Source organism: Leptodactylus fuscus, chromosome 9 (assembly GCF_031893055.1).
Source record: "Leptodactylus fuscus isolate aLepFus1 chromosome 9, aLepFus1.hap2, whole genome shotgun sequence".
In the NCBI taxonomy this organism is placed as follows: domain Eukaryota; kingdom Metazoa; phylum Chordata; class Amphibia; order Anura; family Leptodactylidae; genus Leptodactylus; species Leptodactylus fuscus.
Window position 1 is genome coordinate 3,043,574 of NC_134273.1, and position 12,398 is coordinate 3,055,971.

The 12,398-nt window shown below is 42.3% G+C and overlaps 1 protein-coding gene across 5 annotated transcripts in view; it reads right to left on the minus strand.

The window, feature by feature from the left end:
* ST3GAL3 (ST3 beta-galactoside alpha-2,3-sialyltransferase 3) overlaps positions 1-12,398 on the minus strand; it is a 154,555-nt gene that overhangs the window by 80,346 nt on the left and 61,811 nt on the right. For 3 of the 5 annotated variants that reach the window (XM_075287315.1, XM_075287316.1, XM_075287314.1), the window contains one exon: positions 8,713-8,838. The exons of the other annotated variants lie outside the window; for them this stretch is intronic. In XM_075287315.1, coding sequence (XP_075143416.1) covers positions 8,713-8,838 — 126 coding nt within the window. The remainder of the gene's footprint in view (positions 1-8,712; positions 8,839-12,398) is intronic. 5 annotated transcript variants of the gene reach the window in all.

Genomic DNA, 12,398 nt, shown 5'->3' on the forward strand with positions numbered 1-12,398 from the left:
GTCTGGACTGTGGAACGAAAGCCCACAAGAAATAGCACTCACCCTCCTGCAAATACAGAAAACTCATCAAACCGCATGTCCAACATGTGAACATAACCGGAGGAGAGTCTACAATAAGGCCAGAAAAGCCTAAAGTAGTCTTGCAATATATATAACCTTCAGCCCAACCATGTACAACCCATGTCATGTGCTTCATGCATAATGCAAGATTAGGAAGCCATGTGAGTGAATGGACGACCAGTCAGTAAAGGCAAATCTCATCATTCCACATGAAGACTGTGGCTGGGGTTACCTTGAAAACCTTGTCATATCTAATGATCTGATCCCGCAGCTGATTTATGGGTTACCCCACCAGCTGCCTCGGTCCTGTGACCCCAGATCTGCAGGCGGAATGCTTTCATGTCATACTTCACAACTTGCATCTTCTACATTCCTGGACAGACGTGTACTCAGATATAGAGTCAGCAATGTTCAGTACAAACTAGAAACTACATAGAAGCTTCCTGCAACTTAGGTGTTTTCAAGACCCACAAGGGTGTCAAAAAATAAGCCATCAGTAAAACCACATCATGTCATGATAGACAAGCACTTGTACAGGTGAATAAACTTCACTATACTCCAATACCTCGCTCACATGGGACAGCGACCATTCACCAGTAACCATTGAAAAAAGAAGTGTTTCGCTAGAATGGTAGGTACAGAAGTAATAAATCCTGCAAGTCGCCCCCACCACAGAGCTTCGCAGGATAAGATTCTCCAGATTGCCGTTTTGTCATTAAGGAGTCAATAAATTCTAGTTTAATTTCCACTTGGAGTTGGTCGAACACATTACATGTATCTGCTGATTCTGGTGGGACCATTCTGATCTATATACTGGCCTTGTGACATCAGGAATTCAGCTGCCCAATCCTTTTGTTCTCATATTTAGACTACCATCACCCCCCCTCCTTATTTAGGACACACGCAACACAGGTCAACTACTATGTGTAAGACCAGCTACAGGCTCATATCAAACTGGAAATCTCTTTGGTCAGCAAATGCTAATGCAAGTGCTAGTGGACCTGTACATGTTACTTGTTATGTCGTTGGGACATTATTGAGAAACTTCGGAAGGATTCCCTAAATATATTAGAATTAAGAACCCTGTATACACAGGTTACTATGTGATGGCCAACACAACTCACAGATGACTGATGGAACGGCGTTCAGAAGGATAATGTGGACACCATAGTGACAGATGGGGGTGATCAGATCATGTGACGACATGTTTCACTAACACACCAGGACGACATCTTGCACATCATCTTGTTACATCAATTCTTAGCCAAAGAGGAGTAAAGGAATGGATGACATGGGGGTGCACAGCGGTTATGGGAATCTGTGCACCTTACACACGGTATAATGTGGAGCATTCTTGACTGTTACATACCATGGAGATGAGCTGTGCTTGGGTTTTGCGGTCTCTTATGTTTTAGCATGTTTGAACTATCTTAACAGAGAAAGTGACAAAAATGACAATTGTTCAGAGCAGGTAATGCCTTATAGATGGTGCCAGTAACCACAATATCACTATCCTGGAACTGGTCATTCTGCATCTGAGGCCTCCAAGTTGGTTATTACAATATTTGCATACTTGAGTTCTGCATTTTTTAAGAGTTTCCCCAATGCAGATCATTTCTCAGTTGTCACAGATCTGTAAGTGTAGATGAACTGATGTGTTGTCTCCAACAGACAGAACAGGGAGAAAACGGAAGATTCTGCTCCGTATATCTCTCAATATCACTCAAAAGCAACATGGAGGATGTTGTGGAATAGCACTGAGTAACACAGATGTGAGGAAAGCACTTGGGTGAGAGAGAAAACTTACTATCAGCTGCAGCAACCCCTGTCTGCCTGTGTTCAAGCTTGTATTCTGCTTGTCTCTCACTCCGCTTCTCCTCCCCCTCTCCTCTCCATAGACTTCTGTGGGTAAATGTAATTTCATACCTCTGTGAGCTGAAAGTTTTTATCAGGAGATCAAAATCTAATTCAGCAGAGATTTCAGATTGAAATTCAGTTTTCCAGGGAGAGGAGAGGCTGTTAGTTTTTTTTAAAATAAAAACAGGTACTTCAGCCATCCGTCTGTACAATGTCCTATCGAAGATGAACAACTCCCATCTAATGGGTGGAGAAAGTGAAGGCGCAGATTCTTTAGGAGATAACAGTTTTATCCTAGTTTAGGACCGGGCCATTACAGCACACCTTGTACATTTACACCTGTCCCGTCTAGGACTGCGATGCTGAACAGGAAATATCAGATGTCATTTCTAGCTGTCAGGATATCTGCGTCTGAACATAAATCATTGAGAATTTAGTATCGGCAGCAGGATATGATTATTACTATTGTTGTCAAGTGTGCGGTTCCTTCAGCAGCTGCTGCTACTGTTCACATCAGGTAATTTCAGGTTTACGCTAAGAACTAGCAAGTACACATGTCCTGGGGGGTTCATTGTGGTGATTACAAACCATAAATCTCTGAGTACATGAAAGTGAGCGACATGAAGCAATAAGCCACAGAATCCAGCGCAACCGCCGACCGCAGCCAAGAAATCTGCACATTCATGACCGTAAATAACATGCAGATGTGAGGAGCGGACGTTGTAACCGCGGCAGCTCCTCTGCTACATGTCACGTGACTGACGCTCAGCACAATGACCCTAGAACAGTCTGACAATACAAGAACATCAAGGAATACTCCGTTTGTAACCATTGTACATGAAGGAAAAGACATGAATTCAGACATATTATATATGCACTTTATATTCCCAACATCTGGCCTTGCTGCACATGGAATATTCTAATTATTATTACACCCTCTGAAGCACATGCATAAAACACATTCTAAAGACAAATTCTGCTCAAATTCTTTGTAAATAATTCTCCAAACTATACGGTTTATGTGGAGTGGATATATTTCTGTAGGGGTCATGTGATTCCTGTCACGGCTGTACTTGTGTGTCCATGACATGAGCTGGCCATAGGAAATAATAATAATGGTTACACACCAGTCCCGCACCATTACCACTGCTGGCATGATATACACAGCATCTCAGTGAAGCAAGTACAGTATTATGACTATGTTATTGGCCAGATCTTCCATGACTGCTGTGTACTATACTGTATTATTACTAGATATTACACTATTATAGGCCATCAGAGGTGTTATCTTCAAATAACCACGGCTATAACTTGTGAAGTGGTAGAGAGCTGTCCAGGTTGGGTAATACTCATGGGTGTGACTGTGGAAATAAAGGGTAAAACTATGTAAATAGGAAATTGGTCAGACACTGCATCATTTCTATGCTACAAGTTCATACAAAAAAATTAAGGAAGTGAAAGTGCTGAATGCAAATGAGTCTGAGCAAGTTATCAGCAAATAAAAAGCCCATTTTATGTTCCATCATTTCTTCAATCCAAGACCGAGCAAGTAATAAGTGTGCGATCAGTAGTAGCTATGTATGATTGTATACCTCTAACAAAGTCCTACATGTACTTAAATCCATGAGCTTTACAAAGATAATGCACTTTGATAGTAACCCCTGTATTTCTAATATTCACTGACTATACAACCATCATGGCTGGGGGAGGGGGGGGGCTGCTATTGTTGTGTATTTAGACCTGGTGGAAGCTGTGTATCTAGACTGGGCCTTGGTAAAGCTATGGATGTGATGTATCTAGAAGTTGTGTATCTAGACTGGACTTGGGGAGGGAGATCTGTGTATCTTGACAAACTGGAAAGGCAGTGCATGTTGTGTATCTAGACTAGAGCTGGGGGAGGTTGTGTATCTGAGCTGAATCTGAGTGAGGCTGTATATAAGGTGTATCAGGACAAGACCTGGGGGAGGTTGGGCATATTGTGTATCTAGAATGAACCTGTGGAGGGTAAGGCTGTTGCATATCGCCTTGTGGACAGTAAACTTGATTGTAGCATCCAGTGTCAGGCAGCTACTGCCAAGGCAAATAATTATATCACGGGTTGGATTGAAAACAGGATAAATTCTTACAAGGACATAGTTTTGCCTCTATATAAATCACTGGTCGGATCATATATTGTGAATAAGTTTGGACACCTGTATATAGGAAAGGCATAGCTGACCTAGAGCGGGTGCAGAGGAGGTGACCAAGGGAAATAAGCACAGGAGTGCATTAGAGTATAAAGACCGGTTATCAAACTTTGGGATATTGAGTTTCTTATGATCTTTTATACCTAGAACTGTAACCATAACAAGGGACAACCTGAAGAAAGGCGCGTTCACTATCATCACAGGCAGGGAGTCTTTACTGTGAGAGCAGTGAGACTATGACAATCTCTGCCACTGGATGTTGTAATGGTCGAGTCATTGTACAAATTATTCACAAGTAAAATAAAACATAAATTTTGGGAAGCAGATCCTGGAGGTGGGATTTGTGAGGATCGAGGGATTTATTCTGACTGTCGTATTTGAAATCAGGAAGGAAAATCTTCTAATATAGGGCAATGGCCATCTACCTCAAAGTGTCCCCGCAGTGCCCCTCCTTAAAGTCCTAATTAGTGGCCCCCTACTTAGTACTAGTGCCCTCCCACATAGTATACATTCCCCTACATACTAATGTGTACCTAATTAAGAATACAAATGGCCATTTAGTGCCCCAGATAGTCATAGCGCCCCTTAAGCACCAACACAGTAAAACCTCTTTGAGATAATTACTCAAATTTTCACCTGAAATGGCTCAATGAGTATTCGTATCCAGTATGGAACTCCTGTAAATCTATCATTCCCCAGTATGGTTCCTTTCTTTGCCCCAGCATGGTTTCCCCTACATCCATGGACGACATGGATTGCCCCCACATTACTTGTCTTCATCATGGCAGCCCTCTCATTCCTTATTTCTAGCATGGCCCCTCCTCTCATTCATGATATTCAAAATGGCTCCTCTCATTCCTGATCTCCAGCATGGCTCCTCCTATCATTCCCGATCCCCAGCATGGCTCCTCCTCTCATTCTCTATCCCCAGCATGGCTCCTCCTCTCATTCTCTATCCCCAGCATGGCTCCTCCTCTCATTGCTGTTTGCCAGCATGGCTCCTCCTCTCATTCTCTATCCCCAGCATGGCTCCTCCTCTCATTCTCTATCCCCAGCATGGCTCCTCCTCTCATTGCTGTTTACCAGCATGGCTCCTTCTCTCATTCAGGGTCACCAATATGACTCCCCCTTCCAGTTTCCTTGTTTAGCTAACACTTGGGCTATTTAGTGCAGCATGTCATGGTGTGAATCTAAGTCCCTGGGGCAATGACTTTCACTTACAGCAGGCTGACTGCCATTGTTTTTTCTTACATGAAAATGAGTCAATTTCATAACATGTTGTTTAATCATCGCACCGAGTCATTGATCAATGAATGTACATTGTGAGACATAAGGCCTTAAGAGAGAAACATATTGTTGGCAGTGAGTTACATCTTATCCGTGCAGCATTAACCACTGGCGACAAATGTGGACCCATCTTCTATACGAGTGCTGTGTCCTATACAGGGGCCCGTTGTTCTGCTCCCATTATTAACTACTTCAGTCACTTTGATCATCGCTACAGATCTAGAAATTATGACATTTTCCCCTAGGGGCACATACTTCTGATGTCTAATGAATACCAGTATTGAACTGTAGACTTTACTCAACATAGGACCCTATCGCCTTGGAGTCTAAAGATCGGAAGTTTAATTATAAAGAAAAACATCCCTTTGAGGCTGATGTATGGCTGCAAATAAAGCGTGCCCAAGAGTCCCCAAATCCATGAAATGATTTGTAACAAAATATAGAGCAATGATAAGAAATTTCATCTATGTAACTAAGTGAGACTTATTATTATGTAGGAACAGTGAGAACTGAGAGGACTAAGAGTATTGGCACGACAGACACATAAGGTCTCAGTCTAGTTTAAAGCCGATCACCTTTGAACCCCATTTTTCAGATAATCTACATAAATAGCTCAGTGACTGACACTACATTACATTAATTATCTTGTTCTGATCCTGAGTTACATCCTTTATTATTCTCCAGAGCTGCACTCACTATTCTGCTGGTGCAGTCACTGTGTACATACATTACATTACTTATCCTGTATTATACTCCAGAGCTGCACTCACTATTCTGCTGGTGCAGTCACTGTGTACATACATTACATTACTTATCCTGTATTATACTCCAGAGCCGCGCTCACTATTCTGCTGGTACAGTCACTGTGTACATACATTATATTACTTATCCTGTATTATACTCCAGAGCTGTGCTCGCTATTCTGCTGGTACAGTCACTGTGTACATACATTACATTACTTATCCTGTATTATACTCCAGAGCTGCGCTCACTATTCTGCTGGTACAGTCACTGTGTACATACATTACATTACTTATCCTGTATTATACCCCAGAGCTGCGCTCACTATTCTGCTGGTACAGTCACTGTGTACATACATTACATTACTTATCCTGTATTATACCCCAGAGCTGCGCTCACTATTCTGCTGGTCTCTGTGTACATACATTACATTACTTATCCTGTATTATACTCCAGAGCTGCGCTCACTATTCTGCTGGTACAGTCACTGTGTACATACATTATATTACTTATCCTGTATTATACTCCAGAGCTGCGCTCACTATTCTGCTGGTGCAGTCACTGTGTACATACATTACATTACTTATCCTGTATTATACCCCAGAGCTGCGCTCACTATTCTGCTGGTACAGTCACTGTGTACATACATTACATTACTTATCCTGTATTATACTCCAGAGCTGTGCTCGCTATTCTGCTGGTACAGTCACTGTGTACATACATTACATTACTTATCCTGTATTATACTGCAGAGCTGCGCTCACTATTCTGCTGGTACAGTCACTGTGTACATACATTACATTACTTATTCTGTATTATACTCCAGAGCTGCGCTCACTATTCTGCTGGTACAGTCACTGTGTACATACATTACATCACTTATTCTGTATTATACTCCAGAGCTGCGCTCACTATTCTGCTGGTACAGTCACTGTGTACATACATTACATTACTTATTCTGTATTATACTCCAGAGCTGCGCTTACTATTCTGCTGGTACAGTCACTGTGTACATACATTACATCACTTATTCTGTATTATACTCCAGAGCTGCGCTCACTATTCTGCTGGTACAGTCACTGTGTACATACATTACATCACTTATCCTGTATTATACTCCAGAGCTGCGCTCACTATTCTGCTGGTGCAGTCACTGTGTACATAGATTACATTACTTATCCTGTATTATACTCCAGAGCTGCGCTCACTATTCTGCTGGTACAGTCACTGTGTACATACATTACATCACTTTTCCTGTATTATACTCCAGAGCTGCACTCACTATTCTGCTGGTGCAGTCACTGTGTGCATACATTACATTACTTATCCTTTATTATACTCCAGAGCTGCGCTCACTATTCTGCTGGTACAGTCACTGTGTACATACATTACATTACTTATCCTGTATTATACTCCAGAGCTGCGCTCACTATTTTGCTGGTGCAGTCACTGTGTACATACATTACATTACTTATCCTGTATTATACTCCAGAGCTGCGCTCACTATTCTGCTGGTACAGTTACTGTGTACATACATTACATTACTTATCCTGTATTATACCCCAGAGCTGCACTCACTATTCTGCTAGTACAGTCACTGTGTACATACATTACATTACTTATCTGGTATTATACACCAGAGCTGCGCTCACTATTCTGCTGGTACAATCACTGTGTACATACATTATATTACTTATATAATGTAAGGTATGTACACAGTGACTGTATCAACAGAATAGTGAGTGCAGCTCTGGAGTATAATACAGGATAAATAATGTAATGTATGTACACAGTGACTGCTCCAGCAGAATAGTGAGCGCAGCTCTGGAGTATAATACAGGATAAGTAATGTAATGTATGTACACAGTGACTGTACCAGCAGAATAGTGAGCGCAGCTCTGGAGTATAATACAGGATAAGTAATGTAATGTATGTACACAGTGACTGCACCAGCAGAATAGTGAGCACAGCTCTGGAGTATAATACAGGATAAGTAATGTAATGTATGTACACAGTGACTGCACCAGCAGAATAGTGAGCGCAGCTCTGGAGTATAATACAGGATAAGTAATGTAATGTATGTACACAGTGACTGCACCAGCAGAATAGTGAGCGCAGCTCTGGAGAATAATACAGGATAAGTAATGTATGTACACAGTGACTGTACCAGCAGAATAGTGAGTGCAGCTCTGGAGTATAATACAGGATAAGTAATGTAATGTATGTACACAGTGACTGTACCAGCAGAATAGTGAGCGCAGCTCTGGAGTATAATACAGGATAAGTAATGTAATGTATGTACACAGTGACTGCACCAGCAGAATAGTGAGCGCAGCTCTGGAGTATAATACAGGATAAGTAATGTAATGTACACAGTGACTGCACCAGCAGGGTAGTGAGCGCAGCTCTGGAGGATATATGATGAAACTTAGTATAGTAAATGCAGAATTTGCTGCTCTGAAATGTAACAGATTTTCACCAAGAGTCACGTATTGTTAGTTTTGGTTCACACAAAGTAAAGTTGACGTCATTAGTAGGACGGAATAAAATAATTTATTGAGTAATGACCTCAAACACCTACTTATTATCGATGATTCCGGAACAACCCCGGGGTCTTTGAACTCTTTGGGCTTGGTTCTGTCCGGTACAATGTGCGTTGGGGCCACAGTGGGAAGAGTCGAGATCCCAGCTTTCCTCTCTCTCCGTCCTGTTTAACAAGGAAATCTTTCCCTCAGTAATTCAGTAACCAGGCTGAAAGGGCAGCGTAAGAAAGCAAGCAGAGGTAGATGTGCCTGCGTAGACTGAGAGGGAGATCGGGGCAGCAGCCTGAGGCTCTCTTACTATTAGCAGTCTTACTTTATTGAGTCGTCCCTTAAAGGGCTGCTCTGCTCACGGGATGCAAAAATATTCCTTCACTATTGAGTGGTCAGTTCTCCGCCGGTGATATAAATACTCACAAGTCATTACTTAAAATGAGCCTGACACGCTAAATCTAAATGGGTCACATGACGGGGGATCTTTCTACCATAGACATAAGCTAATTTTTATTGCCAAACCCAAAGATTAGGAGAGAAACCGACAATATAGGGGAAATTATTGACTTTCTAAGCATTAACCATCAGATATTCCAACTTGTAGTAAATCCTCTATAGGAGAGATCCCCCGGCCTGCGGACTCCCCGTTACTAGACTGCCTTACTTATCTTACATTGCATCAGAAAGGATGAAGACAGAAAAGAAAATTATGCAGCAGGAAAAGCAAGCGAGAAATCAGAGGAACAAATCAGAATAAAGATATCAGCAGGAGGGGGCAAAGCCAATGGCAAATGGTAGACTCAAGTGTTCTCAGCATAAGGCATCCTGCTAAACTGGACACACAGAGAGGTCCTCACCATAGAGGGTCCTCACCATAGAAGGTCCTCACCATAGCAGGTCCTCACCACAGCAGGTCCTTACCACGGCAGGTCCTCACCATAGAAGGTCCTCAGCGCACAGACACAGTTCAGAGCAGCCATCTCCTGCCGTCAAGTGTCTGGCCACAGCTAAAAAGTACACTAAAGGATGCTTGATCAAAAATATCAGGCCATAGCCCCATATCCCCCCAGGCACAATTATTCTATTAAGTACATTACACACTTGACCATAGTGGATACTCTGCCCAAGCCAAGAATTCCGTAGATACTGAGCAGACCTTAGTAAAGTCTCTTCTCCCCCTATATCCCCAGCCATCACCTCTTTGTATCCTGCTTAGTAGGACCGTCACAGACCTCGGGGGTCTAGGTGTAATTGTCCTCAAAGCCATCAAATACCACAAAATATGTCCTTCTTTATATCGAAATATTCCTCGGAATAACTTACAAACCAATTACTAAGAACCCAGTAAGTGAGTTATACGCAAAAATATTTTCCCAAAGTGCAAAAAAAAAGCCTCATTTGTCCTTGAGATGAAGACTCACTGATCATTGTGTTACAACATGCGCTGCACCTGAAACCCAGAGAAATCCTCGGATTATAATAATAATGATGTATAATAATAATGTGAATAATTGTATCACTTGTAGCAGCCGCTGGCAGAATATTGTGGTATTATATGGTGCCTATGGAAAGGGCTACCATGTAATGTTCTGGAAGACTCTGCGCCTCCATACAGGAGCCCCTCGGCTCAGCATCTCCCTGCCCGGGCAAATACATGGAATACCAAACACAAGGGGCTGCGTTTCTGTGGAGTTGTATACTGGGTACTCCTGTCACAAATCTTGTATTTTTGTGCTTATCACAAGCTCTATTAAGCAGTCTGAATTATTTGCAATAAAATTGTGTGCAGAAATTTTCCCTTGCGATGCAATACTGCATGGAGTCAGATTGTGTAATTCAGTGAAATTGCATTCAGTATTGCGTAACGTGATAATTCATCATGAAGCCTTCAGTGACCTCTACATGTCCTTTCCATGGTCCTGAAATTTAGAGCAATGGTGTACAATGCCCTGGACATGAGGGCCCTGTTTGGTTCTGTCTGTTATCTAATCCCTTCTATTACAAGTTATGCAGCAGCTTGAAAGAATTCCCCGGTCTTCTTGCATCATTTAATAGTTTGCAAAAATACTTTTTTCAGAAAATATTTGTCCCCTATCCCAGGGAGTGTGACCTATCCGAGAATGCAGTCCCACCGTCACACCTGACTTACTGAAAAGTTTCTGAATTTTTCTTTATGCCTGGCAGATATGTAAGAAAGCAGTTCAATGCAATGAGTCACTTTCCTTCTTCCTCCTGCCCCTGCAATCCATCACACTTGGATCACCTACAAACACTTCAGACATGCCACCTTCATTATACAGCTAATGCAGCTAATACCGTATGTTCGTCACCTCTTTTGTTCAGTTATCAACGTGTGTTTTTTGGCATCAGAAAGTGTTTGGAAATTCACAATAGGATGTTTCTCTTTCCCATCTCTATTTGCATTTCCAACCTTCTCCAGGTTAATATGATAACCGCCGGAAATTCCTACAAATTTACTGTGTCTACTTTACGAAACCTGTTGATGTCATTGCTGTAAAGGACTTTATATCAGAAAATATGTCATATCTGACCCTTCACCTGCACATTAAGCAATGATTGGGAAGGACTTGCTGTACATATTATCAGCCATCCTGGGCACCACTGGAGACTAGTTGACTGTTTTGGCAGCCAAGTAATGGGAACTTCCATAAACATAATTAAAAATGACCCAATGAAGTCGGTCCTAACAGCACATTTTGAAGCACAAAGGCCCCCTGGCTCTCCAGATATGTTTACTGGACAAGGTGGGCTACTCCTTACAGACCGTTCACACTTGCGCCGCTGTCTGCCCTTTGTGATCCCACTGAAAAGCCGAGAAAAACAGCCCGGGGGCGGCTTGTCGGCGGTCAGTGTAAAAACTCATTCGCTTCATTGGGTTTTTAAAGTAAACCATTGGTGTCCGTCTGCAGCCTCTCCGCTGTGAAAACGTTTTTTGTGTCCGTTCAAAAAAATCCCAGAATGGTTTCATGGGAAAGGGGCTGCAGACAGACACCAGCGGTTTGCTTTAAAAACCCATTGAAATGGATGAGTTTTTACACTGACCGCCGGCAATCTGTTACCTGCCGGACTAGACTGTGCCAGCTATACAGTTTGGTAGAAGATGGATAACTCTATGGGGGTGTATTTGAGGAGTCGGCCTTCAGTTAAGGGAAATAATAATAATGCTTCACCAGCTCAAGATATGTCAGTCAATTGTCGCTCCTACATTTGTGGGAACAGTTTGGTGAAGCTCCTATTTGTTCCTCAGTGTGCATGGTTACATCCATAAAGTCATGGTTGGGGGAGTCAGATTTGGAAACAAAAATTGACTGACCAGAAAGAGTCCTGAGCACAACCCCATCTAGAATGGAGATTGTGAGCCCGGCCCCTTCAAGGTCCAACATCAGGACCTGACCTCACCAATACTCTTCTGGATAAATGGGCAATAATTCCAAAAAGACAACTTCCAAAATCTTGTCAGAAAATTTCCTGTAAGTGTACTGTGTAGACTTACCACAATACTATAATAATGATTCGTGCAGACACTGCACAGAAAACACACGGACCCCATTATAGTCTATGGAGTCTGTGTGGTTTCTTTACTAACCGATTTTTAATGTGTTCAGTATCCCGTTCAGAGGAATCCCAAGCAGACTCCATGAACGAAATACCGAACACAGATGTAAGCCAGGCCTTAAATCTCCTCTGCCGACAGACATCCTCATGGATGAAA